This window comes from Hyaena hyaena, unplaced genomic scaffold (genome assembly GCF_003009895.1).
Source record: "Hyaena hyaena isolate Hyena2069 unplaced genomic scaffold, ASM300989v1 scaffold_2, whole genome shotgun sequence".
Classification (NCBI taxonomy): domain Eukaryota; kingdom Metazoa; phylum Chordata; class Mammalia; order Carnivora; family Hyaenidae; genus Hyaena; species Hyaena hyaena.
Genome location: NW_024080634.1, coordinates 8,954,471 through 8,972,851, shown reverse-complemented (window position 1 = coordinate 8,972,851; position 18,381 = coordinate 8,954,471). Strand labels below are relative to the sequence as shown.

Below are 18,381 nucleotides of genomic sequence, written 5' to 3'. Positions count from 1 at the left end.
TGGTATTTCCTTCTCTGATGTCCTAGAATGCATCTCTACCCCTTCTTATTAGCTCCAAGCAAGACATCAAAAAGCATCTTCTTCATTAATAGGCCAATCACTGTGGTTGAAAAACCCACTTGTTGAGGAAAGCAGGAATTAATAGTGGTATTTAAGGTTGCCAGTTGCCAGCATGAAATTAGGAACATCAAAACTAGTAATTACTCCCACCTAAGGTAGTTGAGGTGGTTTTCCTCCCAAGGGTACAGTGATTGAAAAGGAAGAGAATTTCCAAGTTCCTCAAATAGGTGGGTTTTTATGGGACTTATTTGGAAGAAAAAGCAATGCTTTTAAGCATGAGGGGTCAGTTCAGTCTGAGTTTGGCAGGTTAGTGGGGCCAAGCAACAAAAGACCTTGTCATCTACCTGGAGATCTGAGGGCCACCCATGTTTTGAATATGGTCTGGAAAATCTAGGCAAGTCATATCCATTGGTACAGTGGAGGCCACAGACCTGCTGTCTATGATCTTCACCACTGCTTGCATGGGAAGTTGAGGACTGAGCAGGCTGGTGCATAAGAACATAGAACCGCAAGCCAATGCCGTAGCCCTGTGTTACCACTGGCTGGTTTGTGATCTTGGGCAAGTCATGTGCCCTACTTTCCTCATCTAAAAATAACAATTTGAAATCGCTCCTAGCTTTATCATTATGTGATCTTGGTGAAGGTAATGTATTTTCTGACCATATTCCAAAAAAAAAAAAAAAAAGTATCTGCATACTTCAGTGGGATTAGATGCAACTGTAGGACAGACACATATAAGCTGGTGCCAGGGTATGCCCCACATGCTGTCATCTCCCGTCACTGGGCTTCGGGCTTCTGGACACTCATCTATTTCACCCAAGCAAATCACCCCTCAGAGAGAGAGAAGAGAGACTTCACCCACCATGCCCAGATAAGAAAAGAGTTTCCTCTTTTGTGATTAGGCAAAAATAACTTAAAGAAAAATACCAGCCTTCTAAGAGTTAAAACTAGCCTGCTCTAAGTCATTAGCCAATACATGGTTAATATCCAAAGACCAGTATTCTTAAGAGCTGGCTATAAGTAGAAGAGGGTGGAGAAGGGTTCAAACTGAGAATTTAAATAAGTTTAGATTTTTTAATGTTCACATTTTTATACATAGAGTAAAAAACATCACCCACTCAACTATTATAATGAGGTATGGCCTTGATATCCCTACAGCTATTCTAAACTTATGGGAAGCTTTCTATCATATTTGGGTAGGTGAATGATGTACAGACTTCTTCATTTGTTTTTTTCCCATAAATATTAAGGAAATATTAACTTTAAAGAATTGTAACAACTGTAAGTAGTTTATTTCTAAGCCAGAAATACCATCTTCTGTGAACCAGGGTCAGCTGTGTCATTTTAATCAGACAACCAGATTGCAAGTGGATGGTGGAAGATTATATTTCAATAATAACTAGCATGACCCCATATCATACAAAATGTGCAATTTTGTTTCCACAATGAAAACATTCAGAATCTTGCCTCCAGGCCACAAAGGAGGCTTCTTCGAATAGCCTTTTTTTTTTTAAGTCTGTTACTGCGTTAATGATCAATTTTTATAATTTTGGAGAATCAACCTTCCTATAGCAAAAAAAAATTATAAAATATTGCAGCCATATCAGGTTGGGACCTAATAAACCTCTAGAATGAGAAGAATATTAGTACATTTGGGACATGTCACTCTAGTCCCATTGTACCCCCCCCCCCAAAAACAACATGGTTTATTCAACAGGCTTCAACAAATATTTATTGAGCACCTACTTTGGCCACATACTGCCCTAAGTTCCAGGGATAAAAAGGGTACAGAAGAGAAGAAAATATCCCTTGTGGAGTTTATATTCCAGTGGGAGAAACAGATCACAAATAAGGTGTTGATCAAATGTATGCTCAGCAGTATTAACTGTTGAGGAAACAAAATTAAATGAAGGACGGGGAGGCGGGAAGCGTCAGCAGGGCCCATAGCTGGGCGAACCTGGCTGCATTGAAAAGATGCCACCTGCCTCAAGCCCTGAAGAAAGGGGTGGAGCCAGCAGATGACTATTGGGATCAGGTAGGGGACGTTTCTTCCAAGCAAAGGGAACAGCAAGTGCAAAGGGAGAGAGGAGCAGTTAGCCCCTGAATCTCAAGGTTTTTTGGGCCATTCCTCTTGCTTTCCCACTGCAGGACTTGACACCATGTGGTCCTTCAAGGAGGAGGGAAAGTTTATCTCCAGCTTTGATTGTCTTTGTTCATAAAGCTTAATCATATTCCAAGTCCTCAGGCCAACCGCAGTGGTGCACTACAATCACTTAGCCAGCTTCCTGTGACCGTCTGACAGTGGACCCCTTATTGTTAAGTAGAGTCTGTGCTTGGGTTCATAGTGTTTAATGGAACAGCCGCTGACTGCCTCATAACTATTCATGATGCGCAGAAGGAACTAGCTCACATTTCTATTTTTGGTGCAAGGTCAAACTCAAGTCCCTAGTGGAGTTTCTAAACAGACCTCTCAGATACTCACAGAGGAGTAGTTTCCCATCTTTTTTTGTGGAAATAGAGCTTATGTGAACATGACATAACTGCAGTCCCCAAATCACCAAAATGTTCTTCATCTGATACAAGTATGTGAATCTTTGCTTTAAAACACACACAAATAAAGTGAAAACATAGTTAAGTAAATAATTTTAAAAAGTATATAGACCATGTGAAAAATTCAGGCCACAGGTTTGAATTTGGGCTCTGCATAATTAGCATGATCTAGCTACATAACCTAGTTACTCATCTGCAGAGCAAGAAATCTGGTTCAAGTTCAAGTCCTAAGTAAGGATGGTATACCTTTCAGAAGCTGTTGTTTTTGGAGGTTGTTTTGTTTATACTCAAATGAAGGAAGGGCCATTATAAAATATTCAGAATATTAATACAGACTTCAACTTGCAGATGTCTTTGGGTAAACCTGTTTACTTTGAGTAAACTTGACCTTCAGATTATTAATATTCCTTCAGCCACAGGGTTCAAGGGTAGATGAGTCCTCATCAACAAGAAAGGATCTGGGATTCCTGGTGAACGCTTAGTTGGGAAGAAAAGCATTTAAGATGTATTGTAGATGCATACAATACATCTTTTTTAAAAAAAATTTTATAGTTTATTGCAAACCATGAGAAACTCTTGAGTGCTGAGAACAAACTGAGGGCTGAGGGGGGTGGGAGAGAGGGGAAGGGGGCATACAATACATCTTATTATACTCTACTAAAAGCAGCTAACACAGAAGTAAAGCATTAAGTGAAGCAGCCTCCAGAAATCTCTCTCAAAGCAGATTTTGGCAATTATTGGACTTGATTTATGGATGCCATAGTTTATCATGATGAATTATTCTGAATGACTGCTGCTCCTTAGAGGGTGTCCTAATATACAGTTGACCCTTGAACAATGCAGGGGTTAAGGGTACTGCCCCCCCTACACACAGTTAACAATCCACATATCACTTTTGATTTCCCCAAAGCTTAAGTACTAATAGCCTACTGTTGACCAGAAGCCTGAGGGATAACATAAACAATCAATTAACACATTGTGTACGTTATATGTGTCATATACTGCATTCTTATGATAAAGTAAACCAGAGAAAAGAAAATGTTATTAAGAAAATCATAAGGTAGAGAAAATATTACAGTACTGGACTGTATTTCCTGAGAAAAATCCACACATAGGGGGACCTCTGCAGTTCAAACGCATGATGTTCAAGGGTCAACTATGCAGTATTTTAAAATCTTCTCAATTCTTTTTTAAATTTTTTTAAATGTTTTGTTTATTTTTTTGAGAGAGAGAGAGAGACACACAGTGTGAGCAGGGGAGGGTCAGAGAGAGAGGGAGACACAGAATCAGAAGCAGGCTCCAGGCTCTGAGCTGTCAGCACAGAGCCCGACGTGGGGCTCGAACCCACAAACTGTGAGATCATGACCTGAGCCGAAGTCAGACGCTTAACTGACTGAGCCACCCAGGGGCCACAAAATCTTCTCAATTCTTACAATTCTGTAGAAACTGAACAATCACTCCTGTGATGTAGATTTCTTTTTTTTTCTTAATGTTTATTTATTTTTGAGAAAGAGAGAGACAGAGCGTGTGCGGGGGAGAGGCAGAGAGATAGAAAAACACAGAATCCGAAGCAGGCTCCAGGCTCTGAGCTGTCAGCACAGAGCCCGATGCGGGGCTTAAACTCACAGACTGCAAGATCATGACCTGAGCCAAAGTCAGACACTCAACCGACTAAGCCACCCAGATGCCCCTAGATCTCTAATCAAAGCCTTTATTGGCTTTTTTTCTGTTTTTGTGAAACATGCATTTTTTATTGTATTCTGTAACTGAATTTGATTGTACCATGCCGTTTTAGTACCTATTTACATTTACTTCTAGAAGATAGCTCACTCTAAGAGTAATTTTCTGGTACACAAATTCTTACAGTAGTTGGTTTTTTGTTTTTTTTTTTTTAATTTTAAAACGTGATATCAGTAAGAATAAACTAGTGTCAGGGAAGTTAACAAGGTTTATGATTTGTTACTAGAACGAAAATAGAATGACACCATATATAAATACAAATCCATTAGTAGATCCCTCACCCAATGAGCAGCCCGCACACATGCTTCCTCTGTTGCCATCACTGGAATAGCTCATGTCTGACAAATAAAAATGTTGTTGATTTAAAAATCACTTTTTTTGGTTTTACTTAGCTTTACACAAGAAAGGGGGAAGTTCTGAAGTTTCATCAATATGGAACCAATCTCTATTGACAATTTCCATTTTCTGAACCTCGCTGACCAATTGCTGGCACTTAATAAATATCATTTGAATGGAAAAAATCTTTTTTTCCCCTTCTCCTTTTCCCCTTGTCCTTCCTGGCTTTTTTCAGCTGATGTACAAGCACCTGTCAGCATAATGTAACTCTGAACTACATTTGTTAATGCACCCTCTCTACTTTGTTCTCAGTAAGAATACCCGGACCTCAGATACCTTGAGCAAGCAACAACAAACCTTGAGAATGCACATTGATATACCCAGGGCTCAACTTTTGATCGAAGAAAGAGACACAATGGAGACCATCGGTAAGGTGCCCTGTCTGTGACTTCACACAATGTGGCTGCTACAGTCATGTCCTCTCAGCCAAAACCCCATAAGATACGGGAATGTCTTGAAGGCCACATGAGCAAAGTTAGAAGGCAGATAGTTGTTACTGAGGAGAATAATAAATACAAGCAAATGGGAGTTGGGGGCAAGGAACTTATACATACCTCAGAGGTCCTGAAATGGGAGTTCCCCAACTTTGATCTGTCTGGGATCTTTCTTGGGGAGACTATTGGTGCCTCACCAAAGAACAAACACCTGCAAACAAATAAACCTAGAAGGGCCATACACAAAAGCCTCATCTTGGAAATCCACTCAATGCCTTCTTCTTCAGCTCCAATAAGGCCTTCCTTAAAGAAACCATCTAAACTCTACTCAGCACTTAACACATAATGGTCTTTGTATAGGCTGTATTTTCTCCATCCCTCAGCACCCCGTAGACACCCTGGAATGGATTCCTTCCCCGTGCTTTGGGAAACTCCCAGCTCCCTCTTTCACAGCCACAAAACAGATACCTGGAGAGCTTTTGTGGCTGGTTTTCTCAGAACCGTGTTGTCACGACTCCTTCCAGCCCTTTCCATTTGAAGTCCGCCATCCCACACTGCTGTCCAACACAGTGCTATGTATTCCAGAATCAGAGACTTTTTATTTCCATTGCACGGATGATCACAAGAATAACTAACATCTACTGAGACCTCTCTAATGTCACATATTTGTAAAAGAACTTTATGGATGTCATCTCATTTAACCCTCAATCCACGTAGGAGAGAGGTACTACTTTGTAACTGGAGCATCAAGAGTTTCTATAGCTTCCAGGTCACAGAACCATAGCAGAACCCATGCCTGGCCACCAGCTTAGCCTCCTGTCACTGTCACCACCTGCTTCAATATCAATAAGCTACTTCCCAGAATTCCTCACCTTAGGAGTATCACTTAGCTTTCCAGGAACCATGGAAACAGACCCTGAGGCAGGTTGCCCAGTCGGCCCCTTTGTAAACTTCCCTCTGTTTGTTCTGGACGGTGTTCACTGGCACTTGGTCCCAGGGCAACCCTATCCTGTGGTTTGGCTAAGACTACCCAACTCCTGGAAGCTATTCTAGGAAGCTCCTGCCAGAAAAACAGTGGTAAATGGCCAGATGGGCAGAACACCACTGTTTTTTGCCCCTGCCCTGCTTGATTATGTTCTAAGAGACTTACAGCCTCCTAAATTCTAAGGCCTGGGCCACTCTTGCTGGATTTAAGTTTGGTCCAGGCATCATAGCACTTGGGGAAGGTTAGTCAAGCCCAGTGTGGTCCTCGATCAACCAAATTCAGTTAAATACTACCCATGTTGTATGAGGAGTCACTACTCATTCTAAAATACACAAGATTTTATTAGCTATCTCACATCAGGACAAAGCACCATGCCTTGTTTTTGATAATCTTTACTTTTCAGTAGTAGAGCTGAAATCTCTTTTATTAAACTCATAGGTTGGGCATTAAAATCAAAATTTCCTTTGAAACATCAGTTCAAAAATCAAAATATACTTCCTTTGACCTTATAATATAGTTACAATGTTTGGTAAATGTTCCTTGTCAGTCTTGTCAATCATTGTACCCGTGGTGGTTCAAATAGATAGATAGTCGTGGAGAAATGGTGAAGGAAAGGGAGAGAGGCAAACCATGAGAGACTCTTGAATGCTGAGAACAAACTGAGGGCTGATGGGGGTGGGGAGGGAGGGGGGAGATGGGCATGGAGGAGGGCACTCGTGGGGATGAGCACCGGGTGTTATATGGAAACCAACTTGACAATAAACTATCTGTAAAAAAAAAAAAAAATAGATAGATAGTCGTTAGTGGCCTAACACCAAAGAAGGGTCTGCCCACCATTCTGTACTTCCAACCCTTAGCCAGAGATTTGTCATATTCTTCATAGGATAATCTATTACCAAGAGTTGTTTATCTCCTGGTGATGCCTGAGAGTTGGCAGATGGCATTTTCTCTTTATTGGGAAGTAGGGATGTGATTCTTTATAACACTCTGAGCTCTGACTACTAGAATCCAATATGAATCTGTCATTAATTTCTAGCCAGAATGAATAGTTAACCTCACAAATTGACAGACACCTGAAATTTCCCATTAGGAGTTTGTAACTTAGCCCCACAGATAATCTGCAGGGCTCTTAGCAGGACTATATGTTAGAGACCATAACACGTCAATGTTACTAAGGAAAAATGAGTGTAGCTGTCAGGCTTCTGATTCCAGATCCAGTTGTAAGAACCCATTTCTGTAGAAAGGCTGCCCAATTTGAGGGCCAGATGAAGGATGTGGCATGACCCCCACATGGAGCCCATCCTGTATCAGGACGAACCCGCGCTGTGTCACACGCTGCGATGCCAGCCGACATCCTGGCAGTGTTTCCTCTATTTCTCTGCCAAGAAATTTTATTCTAACTTCAAGAGGCTTTCCTCTCCTGCCAGAGCCTGAGTAATTGGATTTTGCAAGGTTCATTCTGTTCAGAGCCTTTTTTGGGCACAGAAGTCTAGCTGTGTTGTTTATGACTTTCACATCACCGTTCTGTGTCAAGGCATGCTATAGCGTGGTCCCAGCTGACTGATAAACTCAGATGAACAGCATCCCAGGCTGCGGTGCTTGAAAATGTATGAATATACCCATATATCCTAACGGAAGTTTCCCTTGGAGTAAAAAAGCTCTTAAGAAAGCGTGAAGAGTATCACAACAAAGTAATGAAAAATCTTGAGGCAACCAAATAATGACACACAGCTCAACCAACTGCTTCCTTTCCAAGCACTAGAATGTTCCAGACTCCTCTGAACCCGGGCTCCTCCTTGTCTAGTCTTCAAATGCCAATTGGCCTTGGAAATCTGACAAGTGGGTCATTCTGAGAAGTCAATTAAAGGATATTCTAGGGTAATTAAAGCTCAGAAGAGGTGGGAAGGAACATACCTCAGAACCTTTAAAATAGAAGAATCAATAAACTCTGAAGACTGGTCCTTGTCTCCCTGTCTCCTCACCCCAACCCCAAACATTGACCAAGTTCTGCATGAGAGCCATCCAAGTATAGACAGCTTCATGGGTATTTCTCTAATACCAAAAACAGGGCCCGTTTTCTTGGCAGCCCCATCACCAGGTGGTGCCAGCCTCTCTGGTGACATCTCAGGTAAGCTTTTGGTGAACACATATGTCCCAAACTTTGTCAAACAGGTGACTGCAATAAACCTCCCCAAATCAGTATTGGCTTGGTGAGAAAACCCTTCTCTGTGCTCACTCTCATTCATGCTTTGAAAGCCAGCCCCTAAAGACAACTTTTTATGTTTAGCATTCAACAGTGATTCTAATACAGTGCTTGAATTTTGGGGTTGTTTCTGCTGCTTTAGATGAGGTTATATTTGTTGCAATGAATAATAACACAAGGAGCGAGGGGAGAGAAGGTAAGGGAGCCGTTAAAGGGGGTAAACATGTCCACTTTCCTGTGTTCCTGCTGTTCTACAGATGATCGCTCCACGGTCCTGTTAACGGATGCTGACTTTGGGGAGGCAGCTAAGCAGAAGTCTCTGACTGTGACACACACGGTGCACTATCAGTCAGTGTCACAGGCCACTGGGCCCCTCGTGGATGTTTCAGATGCTCGGCCGGGAACGAGTAAGTGGCCCGACAGTGCAAACTGTGTGGGTGGTACCGATGCTGAGAAGACACTGACGTTCTGTCCAATGAAAGTGGGGTTCGTTGGCGCTGTGCCTACGAAACAAATACGTATGATAGTATCTTTGATTAGGACATGGAGTTTTTACTGTTTGATCTAAGATGGCGTTCAAATTGTGTCATTTGAGGCCAATAGCCCTTGGTACTGATCCACTATCAAAGTGCCAGAAATTTCAGGTCAAGGTAATTTTTTTTATTTGGAAGACACAGGAACAGGGAAAAGTAATTAACATCAGTGAGTATGCACTCTGTGCCAGGGTTGGGATTAACAGGTTATGTCTAGTGTGTTATCTGTAAGGCAGCTCTGCAATGTACTTACTTAGAATAGATATGAATAGATATGATAACCTCTGTGTTACAGAGAAGAACATGGGCTCTCAGAAGAGTTAGGTAAATAGCCCGAAGTTGTACACACAATATGTAGTGAAGCCAATATTTAGCTGTGGATCTGTCCATCCTTGGAGTTTATGCTTTTCTCCCGAACACATTGTTTTGGAGAAACTAGTTCTGGCAAATCTGGGGATTATCTTTGACTTAGTTATTAATATCTGCATCCATAACATACAGGAATTAATTATTGCAATGAAATTAAATCCCCTAATATGTATCTAGAGCTTATTAATTAGATATTCTTATTTCTTCATAATTGAAATTGTTTCTAAATCTCTTTAAAAGACTGAGAAATTGATGTCCCAATTACTATCTTTTGGAAGCCTTGATGTCTAACTTCTAATCTCTAATCATTCTGCAAAAATTTACATTCTCAGAGTGTTATAATTAGAAAAATAAAGAATATGTTAAAAGCTATTCTTCATACATTCTGACTTGTAAAGCATTTGGGAAATGCTCTGATGTTATGAAGCAAACCAGGTAATTCCTAAATAACCTTGTAATATGCAAGAAAACAGTTGCAACTGTTACTGAAATTCATTTCAAAAACTGTCCTCAAGAACACACTAAAGAAATCTGTTTTCCCCTTTTGACTAACCTCACCCCCTTCAGTGCTTGATAAAGTTAGGACACACTGAAGACATTAATGGACCATGAATGAGAATTAACTTTGCTTGGAGGTGTGTGAGTGAGAGCTTTGCTCTAGAAAGTGCTTCACAGCCCTTGACACTCTCTCCAGCTATTGGTTTTCCCATCATGATCTGCCTGGTCCAGCTTCTGGATGCATCAGGACATTGCACTGATGGGTTTCTGAAACCCTCATTGCTATTCAGTGAGGGAAGAATTACAGACCCAGGGGGACTGAAATGGATGGATCCTTGACCTCAGAATTCCCTCAGCCTAGTTGGCATGTAAGCTAATGGAGACATTGGCAGGAAAATAGGAAAGAGGTAAGGAAAACATGACAGGTGCCCAGGTGGTGGTTCCCAGCCTTTCAGGTGCATCAGAATCACCCAGGGGGCCTGTTCAAAACACCCATTCCAGGACTCTATCTCCAGAGATTCTGATACACTTGGTCTAGGGTGAGGCCCAGGAATCTGCATCATAACAGACAATCTAGGTCATTCTGATGCTAATTGTCTGCAGTCCTACCGGAGAAATACTTTCCCAGGTGTTAGACATGGGTCCCTGCCCTTAGCACAGGGGGACAGGACCACTCAAGCTTGCCACACTCACAGCACATGCCTTCTTTCTGACAGGTAAAATAAGCGAGCTTCTCCACCTTCCTTTCAGTGTTCAACTAGCAGAGGCATGCACAAAGGCCAGTCATAAATAGAGAGGGAACAGTCACACTAAAGCACTGGGAACCTCGCAACTGCGTGATCACCACCACCACCTCCCCAACTAATGGAAGCATTGATTCAGTGACCTTCAAAATATCAACAGAGGTGTGAATGTCAGTCACAAACAGAAGCTATAACCAGAAAGAAGCAAGTGGCAGGGCCAGAGGCACGTAGGAGAGGCGTTTCTGAGTGTCTCACTCCTATAATGCTGTGAGCATTGTTGGGGAACTTTAAGGATTCCTGCATTCAGGCTCAAAAATGTTTATTAAGGTTTTACTTTCCATATGGCCCAGTAATGGGGATACATCGTAAGATGCACAAAGGCATTCATTTCGTCTCAGTAGAGGAACTGGGCATTAACCAGGGAACCCAAGCATTTTTCATTTACCTATAAGGACTAGGGAAAAAAGACCCAATGATGTGATGGTGAGTCGGGGGGCATGTGGGGACGATGGGAGGGGCTACTTCAGATCCAAGTCTGGAAAGGTCATCACTGAGTTGAAAATCTGAGTCTAGAGTCGAGTCGGAGCTGGCCTGCTGGGCAGGGGAAACAGGAGGGAACAGCTCCTAATGGGGCAGAAGCATCATTGGAATGCCATGGGCGACAGGGAGGAGCCAGAGAAAGAGTTGGTCTGGTCACCAGGCCTCCTGGGCCAGCCTCATGAGTTTGCACTCTGCTCTGAGCGTGTTGGGATGTGCTGGCGGGATTCAGCCTGATGATCAGATCACACTGAAGCATCCACAGCTTACAGAACGATGCTTCTTTCATTTGTGATGAGCTTCATCCAATAATGTTTACAAACATTAAGCAAATCTACTCAACGTCATGTACCCATCTCTCGTTCCAAAGAAAAACACAGAGCTATTCATTTAGCATCTGCACCACAATCACTGCTAGGGATCATTTTTTCATTAAATGTTCCCTCTGGAACCACATTACAAAGCACTAAGAGCTTCCCATTTCTCATTTTAAAGTGGCAGCAGTGTGTGACTGGCCTCCCAGCAGAAGAGTCCTAGCAGAAGACAAGCTGAGAGCTTTCTGAATTCCAGTTTTCTGCTTACATCCTTCACCCTAAAGCTTGTCACCTGTGCCCAGTGGTTCACCTGTGTCATCTCAGATCCCATGCAGTGGGCTTCTCACACTGAAGTTTGGGACATTTGCAGAGGCTGATTTATACTCTATTTCCTCAACTGCAAAAGACACTATCACTCTATTCTAATTATGCTAGGACTGTGTCATTTTTGTAGGAATTCTTTAGTCGTAAGAGCATCCACAACAGGTTGTTTGCACATTATAGTGGCTGCATCATAGAAGGTATGTTTCTAGATGTTTTGTTTAGCTTTCCAGAGTTGTGACAAAGATTCATTATGAGGATAAGAGAGATCACATTGGCTATTTAGCCCTTCAGCCAGTGAAAACAGATGCCTTGGCTGTATCTACAGCTCTGTTTGCTTCCCTGTCGCTCCTGTAGGTTAGGGTACACTTGAAAGCGAGGCCTCTGATGGTGTCTGTGTCTGTGTCTGCGGCTCCCCTTTCCCGGCTCCAGCCACCAGGTCTGACACACAGTAGGCACTCAACAAATAGATTTAAGTATCAATCGACTATCAAGTTCTGAAGTCCAAGTAGAAGGAATGGAAAAGAAAGGATGTTTGGCATTTTAAATAAACAGGACTTGGGCAGTCCATTTGGCCCCTTTCTTTGTTCTCCATTTCCTGGGACATCTAATCCGCTAGGTGTGTTTGCTAGCTGATCAGATGTTTGTAAGTATGTACACAGTCTCTCCCCAGCACACTTTGTGAAGACTTACAAATGAGATCATCACAGGAGAACTTAAATTAACTTTCTTACTCAAGAAATGTGCAAGGGTACAAAGACATGTGAAATAATATGTGTTAGATTTGGCCCAGGTTTTTTGGGTCATATTAACTTGGAAGTCATCCCTTGGTTCGCCATCCTCCCATCTGGGCCAAGAGCGTGTACAGGGCCCTTGATTCATGGAAGGGCTAAACTGGGAATGAGTGGAAGCTGCTGTCCTCACCAGCTCTATTCTTCAGCTCTTTCCTGAAGCATGGGAACTCTCCAGCATCTGATTTTATGATTTTTTAATAGGTATCTTTTTCTGCCAAACCTTCTCTAACTTGAGTTTCGAGCCTTCCTGATCAACCTACCAAATGTCCCTCCACCCTCTTCCCAACAAACAGAATGTGTTCCAACCCTTGCCAAGTGTTTGTCACTCAGGAATCACAGGCCCCAAGATCTATGGAGCTCCCACCACCACCACGTCTCACAACAGCTCTTTGAGTGGGTGAGATGATAACCCCACTCTCAGAGACGAGGGAAGTGGGCATGTCTGACGAGCTCATAGCCAGTGAGTAGTGTAACTGGGTCAAAGGCAGGCAACCTAACTCAGAATCCCCTCCTCAACTGCTCCCTGTTGCTGTTGAGTAGAGACCGTGTTTCCTAGGGGATATCTACAGAATGAGTAGACTTCCATATATAAATAAGAAGAGTTTACAACATAGATGGAAATTTTTTTTGTTTTGACTTTGAAAACACATGCACGCTCCATCACCCGGAATCGTACTAGACATCGTCCTGCAGGAAAATACTCCATGGGGCGAGGAGTATGCCATGTGTAATGAGCCCTTGATAAATATTTGTTCGTTACATGATGGGAATGTTCAGCACCTCCCCCCAGCATCATCACCACGTGAAACTGAGGCCACAGCACCTACAAGATAGGACTAGGAATAGCTGGGAATAAAAACAGATTAATACCCAGATCACAGTACACATGACATGTTTTATAATCCTATTATCCCCCCCCCAATCCTCTCTTATCCCAAATTCAGGATGATTAAAACAATTTGATTCAGTGGGCAGAAAAGCTTAATTTAGGTTTAGACCCAGTGTTGAAAGGCCAAGAGTTATTTCTATCACTTACCTTCTAATTTGGTAGCTGTTTAGCAACTGTGATAGCTCACCACTAAGTTTTATTTATATTAGAATGGAGGAGCCAAATAAAATGCTTTCCATGCAGGGATAGTAGATCTCAACACTTGTTCTCTTAGATTAGCTGGTAAGACCCACAAAGGAGGCTACCAAGCGGAATCCAAGTCAGATTTTTATTTTAGCTGCTATCATAGGAGTTATCATACAAAGAGTTCAATTGAGGTACAAAACAGCTCCCAAAACCTGATTATTAAAAAAAAAATTTGGGGGCGCCTGGGTGGCTTAGTCGGTTGAGCGTCCGACTTTCGCTTAGGTTATGATCTCTCGGTTCTTGGGTTTGAGCCCCGCGTCGGGCTCTGTGCTGACTGCCGGCTCAGAGCCTGGAGCCTGTTTCAGTCTGTGACTCCCTCTCTCTCTGACCCTCCCCTGCTCACGTTGTCTCTCTCTCTCTCTCCTAGAAATGAATAAAACATTAAAAAAAATTTTTTTTAAAAATTAAAAAAATTTAAAAAAAATTTGTCAACTACCTCAATATTCTACCTACTGAGATCATTTTGCCTCTAGGATGCTTGCTTAGAGCAGAACAAAATTGCAGGCTGTGGTTCAAGGAAAGTAATACCATGACCTATATTTCCAATATTATCAGGCCACTGGTAAAACTGTCCTCATCTAAAAGGAAAAAAAAGGATAATTAACAAAATTAACTTGAAAAGAGTTCTAGCTTTGAACAGAGACTGACATGCACAACTTGACCATGGAATTTTCCACATAGAGCAATCTAAGTGAGAAAGGGGCTAAGGTCCTGCCCCACTATGGGTGGGTGGGCTTGGTGGGAGGAAATATCGGCGGGGGGGGGAATTGGAGGGAAAAAGATTGCATCCTTAAAGCAAGAAGATGAAACTGACATCCCCACCCCCACCCAAGCATCTATGCCAGGAGTAAATCTGATCCACGGCTGTCTTTGCAAGAAACAGAAAGAGGAATAAAAATGTGAATCCTCATATCTTATGTAAGGGACTGGGTAATTTTCTGGAAAAGATTCATTAGCATTTAAATAACAAGCTCCATTTATCTAAGCTCTACTTATGAAGTCCATAGTACCTGGAAGATATTTAGCCTCCTACCCATAAGAATGTTTTTCTATCTCTTTTAGGACCTCTCTCCTAGCATTTCAGTGGAGAAAATGCAATTATCATTCATACCTTGCTGTCCAGAGAGCTTGGCACTCAAGCATAACATGTTTACATTCTAATCAAGGCAAAAAAAATATCTTCCGATAAAGTCTTCTGTGAAATTTTCCAAGTAAGGGATGAAATGTGTCTTAAAAATCAATGCCCCAAAGAATATGTACCAAGATGAAGCATTCTGATGACCCAGGAAATCTTAAAATATATTGATTTGGCTGCCATCTTAATGCTTCTCCCCAGCATTGTAGAATGATGGATTGGGTTCAAACTCCAATAACTAGAATTTGCAAAGAAGAAAATCTTCCATTTAAAAAGAAAGTCATTTCACTACATTCAAGTGTCTGCCTCCCATGATCCAACATGGCATTACAAATGAGCCAGTGTCATGGTGGACACTGTATGAGACACTTAGATGTCCAATGTGAGGACATGTGTGGTCAAGTGATGGGCAATCTCTGAACCAATATATGGAATCTTGGGCTCCATTTTTACCACTTAATAGCTGTGTCACTTTTCCTCTCTGAGTTTCCATTGCCTCATTCATAAAGTGACCCTGGGCTAAGTGTATCCAGCCAGGGGCCTATGTGTACCAGAGATCATCATAGGCTCTGTGAATGGACCCAAGGATGAACACTCTTACCTTAAAGAAACTTCCCCACGAAATCACATAAGTCACTGTAACAATGCCAAGGGAAGGCCCTCTCAGCATTGATCTTTTGCTACTGCCTTATTAGGGCTGAGCAATAAATATAGACTGTTGTGTTTAGAAGTGGCCAGTCCATTTTGAAATATAACTGCATAAAATTCCTTTTTGAGAAGCAGAGAATTCAGTGGTGGAAAAGGCCTCTCTAGGACCTTATGTTGCCTATAGGCTAGAGCCCAAGGAAAGGTAACCGAGCCCCTCTCTCCCCTATTCTACAGGATTCTAGAGAAGACAGGGTTGTTGGTCCACCCCAGTGTCTGGCCAAAGAGCTGAACTAAGAACTCTGTCCACCTATTGACCTGCTGTCTTTGGTTCCAGACTTAGAGAAAATGAAACCAATCTGGTACCAGCCTCGGTATACATAAATCTCTGTGGCTTTGAAGAAGGCAGACACATGAAATCCAGGTCCCCATTAACCGTGTGTTCTCCACATTGAATGACCCATATCCTTGACAAAGTTCAGACAATTCCACTGAAGACATATGTTACCATATGCAAAAGACTAAACGAGTCTTAGGACAAGAAGGTATCAGAATCCTGGCCTAAGAACTTGCAATTTAGTTGATGAGTAAAACAGTCCTAATGAAGCCAATGAGTAAATGCAAAACTACAATAACACAGAGGATGCCTAAAGTTGCTATAACAACATGCCACAAACTGGGTGGCTTAAAAGAACAGAAATTTATTGTCTTCTGGGAGCCAGAAGTCCAAATTCAAGATATCAGCTTGCTCCTTCTGAAACCTGTAAAGAAGGATCCTTCCTTGCCTCTTCCTAGTTTCTGGTGGTCACTGTTGACAGTCTTTGGCACTCCTTGGCTTGTAGCTACAGCATCTCAATCTCTGCTTCCATTGTTCCATGGCATTCTCCTCTCCTATTCTTAAAAGGACTCCAGTCATGTTAGATTAAAGACCTACCCTGGTACAGTCTGACTTTATCTTAACTAATGACATCTACAGTGACCCTATTTCCAAGTAAGGGCACATTCTGAGGTACTAGGGGTGAGGATGTGGACATATCTTTTGAGTCGACATGAGTCAACCCATAACAACACCTTAAGGTAGGAGAACTATTTTTTTAAAAAAGACCACATTAGAGCACATTTGGCCAAGCATGGAAGATGGTGGCTATTCTCTGGAAATTTAAGTGATGCATGTTGGGCACATTAAGGGCCAAGAGGAAAGTTTGACTCCATAACTCCTGAGTCCAAATCTAACGTTCTTTATCCCACGGGACTTTTTAGAATCCTTAAGTATCACATAAATGTCTCAGACCACATGAGAAAGGAAGCGAATATTCTAGACAAAGACAGAAGGAAAGACTTCCAGGAGGTATGAGTCCTGCAAGGGCATCTTAAGGCTGGGTGGGAAGAACCACACTCAACACTTTGATCACAACCGGCCATATTCCTAGAGACTAAAGCATACATTATCCTTGGCTCTTCACAGATCCTACCACCAGGAGGAACGCAAAGGCGGGACCCACAGCCAGAAACCGGTATGCCAGCCAGTGGACTCTCAACAGACCCCACCCCACCATTTCAGCACACACGCTCACCACAGACTGGAGGCTGCCGACGCCCAGGGCTGCAGGATCAGTGGACAAGGAGAGTGACACTTACAGTGTCAGCCCCTCACAAGACACAGGTAGGGGCCTGCACACCCCTCCTCAGCCTTGGGAATGGGCATTGCCCACAGACGGCCTTCACAGGCCCCTGCATACGCTCTTTCAAGGTCACTTTCAAATTGTTAGGCTGTTTATGTAACCGGTACTAGTACAACTGTGTAGTATTGATGATACCCAGGGCCCAGTGATTTCTGCAGAGCAAAACCAACAGGCATGTCAGGTGTCCTGAATCTCAGACCTGTGCTATTCCCTCCTTTCAGTTCCTACCCCGCTGAAGAAACACAGGTACTTTAAAATGTTCACCCAAATGATTACAATAATTCCTGAATATACTCTGAGGGCACATGACTTATTACCATTTCTGGGTTTAAGACACTGCACTTGAAGAGTCATGGCAAGGTCATGGCACCCTCTATAGGGAACATGGACTGATCCTTTTGACAATTCAACAGGGGTTGATTATAAGGTAAGTCATCCAGTCTGTGGCATCAACCACCAGGATTTCACTTCTGAGAGAAGACAGGGCCTAAGAATAGAACTGGGCTGCCCCAGCCCCCAGCCTTAACTCTTGAAAAGAAATTATATCTAAACTTAATAGCTGTAGAAAACTCAAATACTCATTTTCTTTTGTTCTGGGTGATATACTTCAAAAATAATGTTCCAAAAATGGGGTGTTACCCTGTACATTTATTTTTACGGCTGTTATTCTTCTTAGAAGAGTCTCAGAGGGGCACCTGGGTGGCTCAGTCGGTTAAACATCTGACTTCAGTTCAGGTCATGATCTCACAGTTTGTGGGTTCAAGCCCCATGTCGGGCTCTGTGCTGACAGCTAGCTCAGAGCCTGGAGCTGCTTCAGATTCTGTGTCTCCCTCTCTCTCTGATGCTCCTCTGCTCATGCTGTCTCTCTCTCTCTCTCTCAGAAATAAATAAAACATTTTTAAAAATTATTTAATAATTTTTAATTATTTAAAAATTTAAAAAATTAAAAAAATTAAATTTAAAAAATGTAAAAAATTTAAAATTTTTTAAATAATAAAAAAAAAAAAAGAAGAGTCTCAGAGTTCCACAGAGGTGATTCAAAACTTTTTCATGTGTAAAATACAGGTTCCTCTGACCAAGATGCACCTCTTTTATCCTGGAGGTTTTCTGGGCCCCACAAATGTTGGCAGTCACAAAGGATGAGTCCAGGAATCAGGGCCCATTCTTCACACCGGCCAATTTTGTGCAGAATCATGGCTTCATTTTTAACCACCAACATGTCTTCCTTGCAAGTCAAAGCCAGAGAGGATGAGCCACAGAGCTCAAACCATTCATGCCAATAAAAGTCTCTGCAGAACAGACCGATT

General features: G+C 42.3%; 1 protein-coding gene across 1 annotated transcript in view; it reads left to right on the top strand.

The window, feature by feature from the left end:
• Window positions 1-18,381, top strand: part of DSCAM (DS cell adhesion molecule) — a 627,938-nt gene that overhangs the window by 595,167 nt on the left and 14,390 nt on the right. The window contains exons 29-31 of the mRNA XM_039229776.1: window positions 4,999-5,114; window positions 8,626-8,775; window positions 16,858-17,055. Coding sequence (XP_039085707.1) covers window positions 4,999-5,114; window positions 8,626-8,775; window positions 16,858-17,055 — 464 coding nt within the window. The remainder of the gene's footprint in view (window positions 1-4,998; window positions 5,115-8,625; window positions 8,776-16,857; window positions 17,056-18,381) is intronic.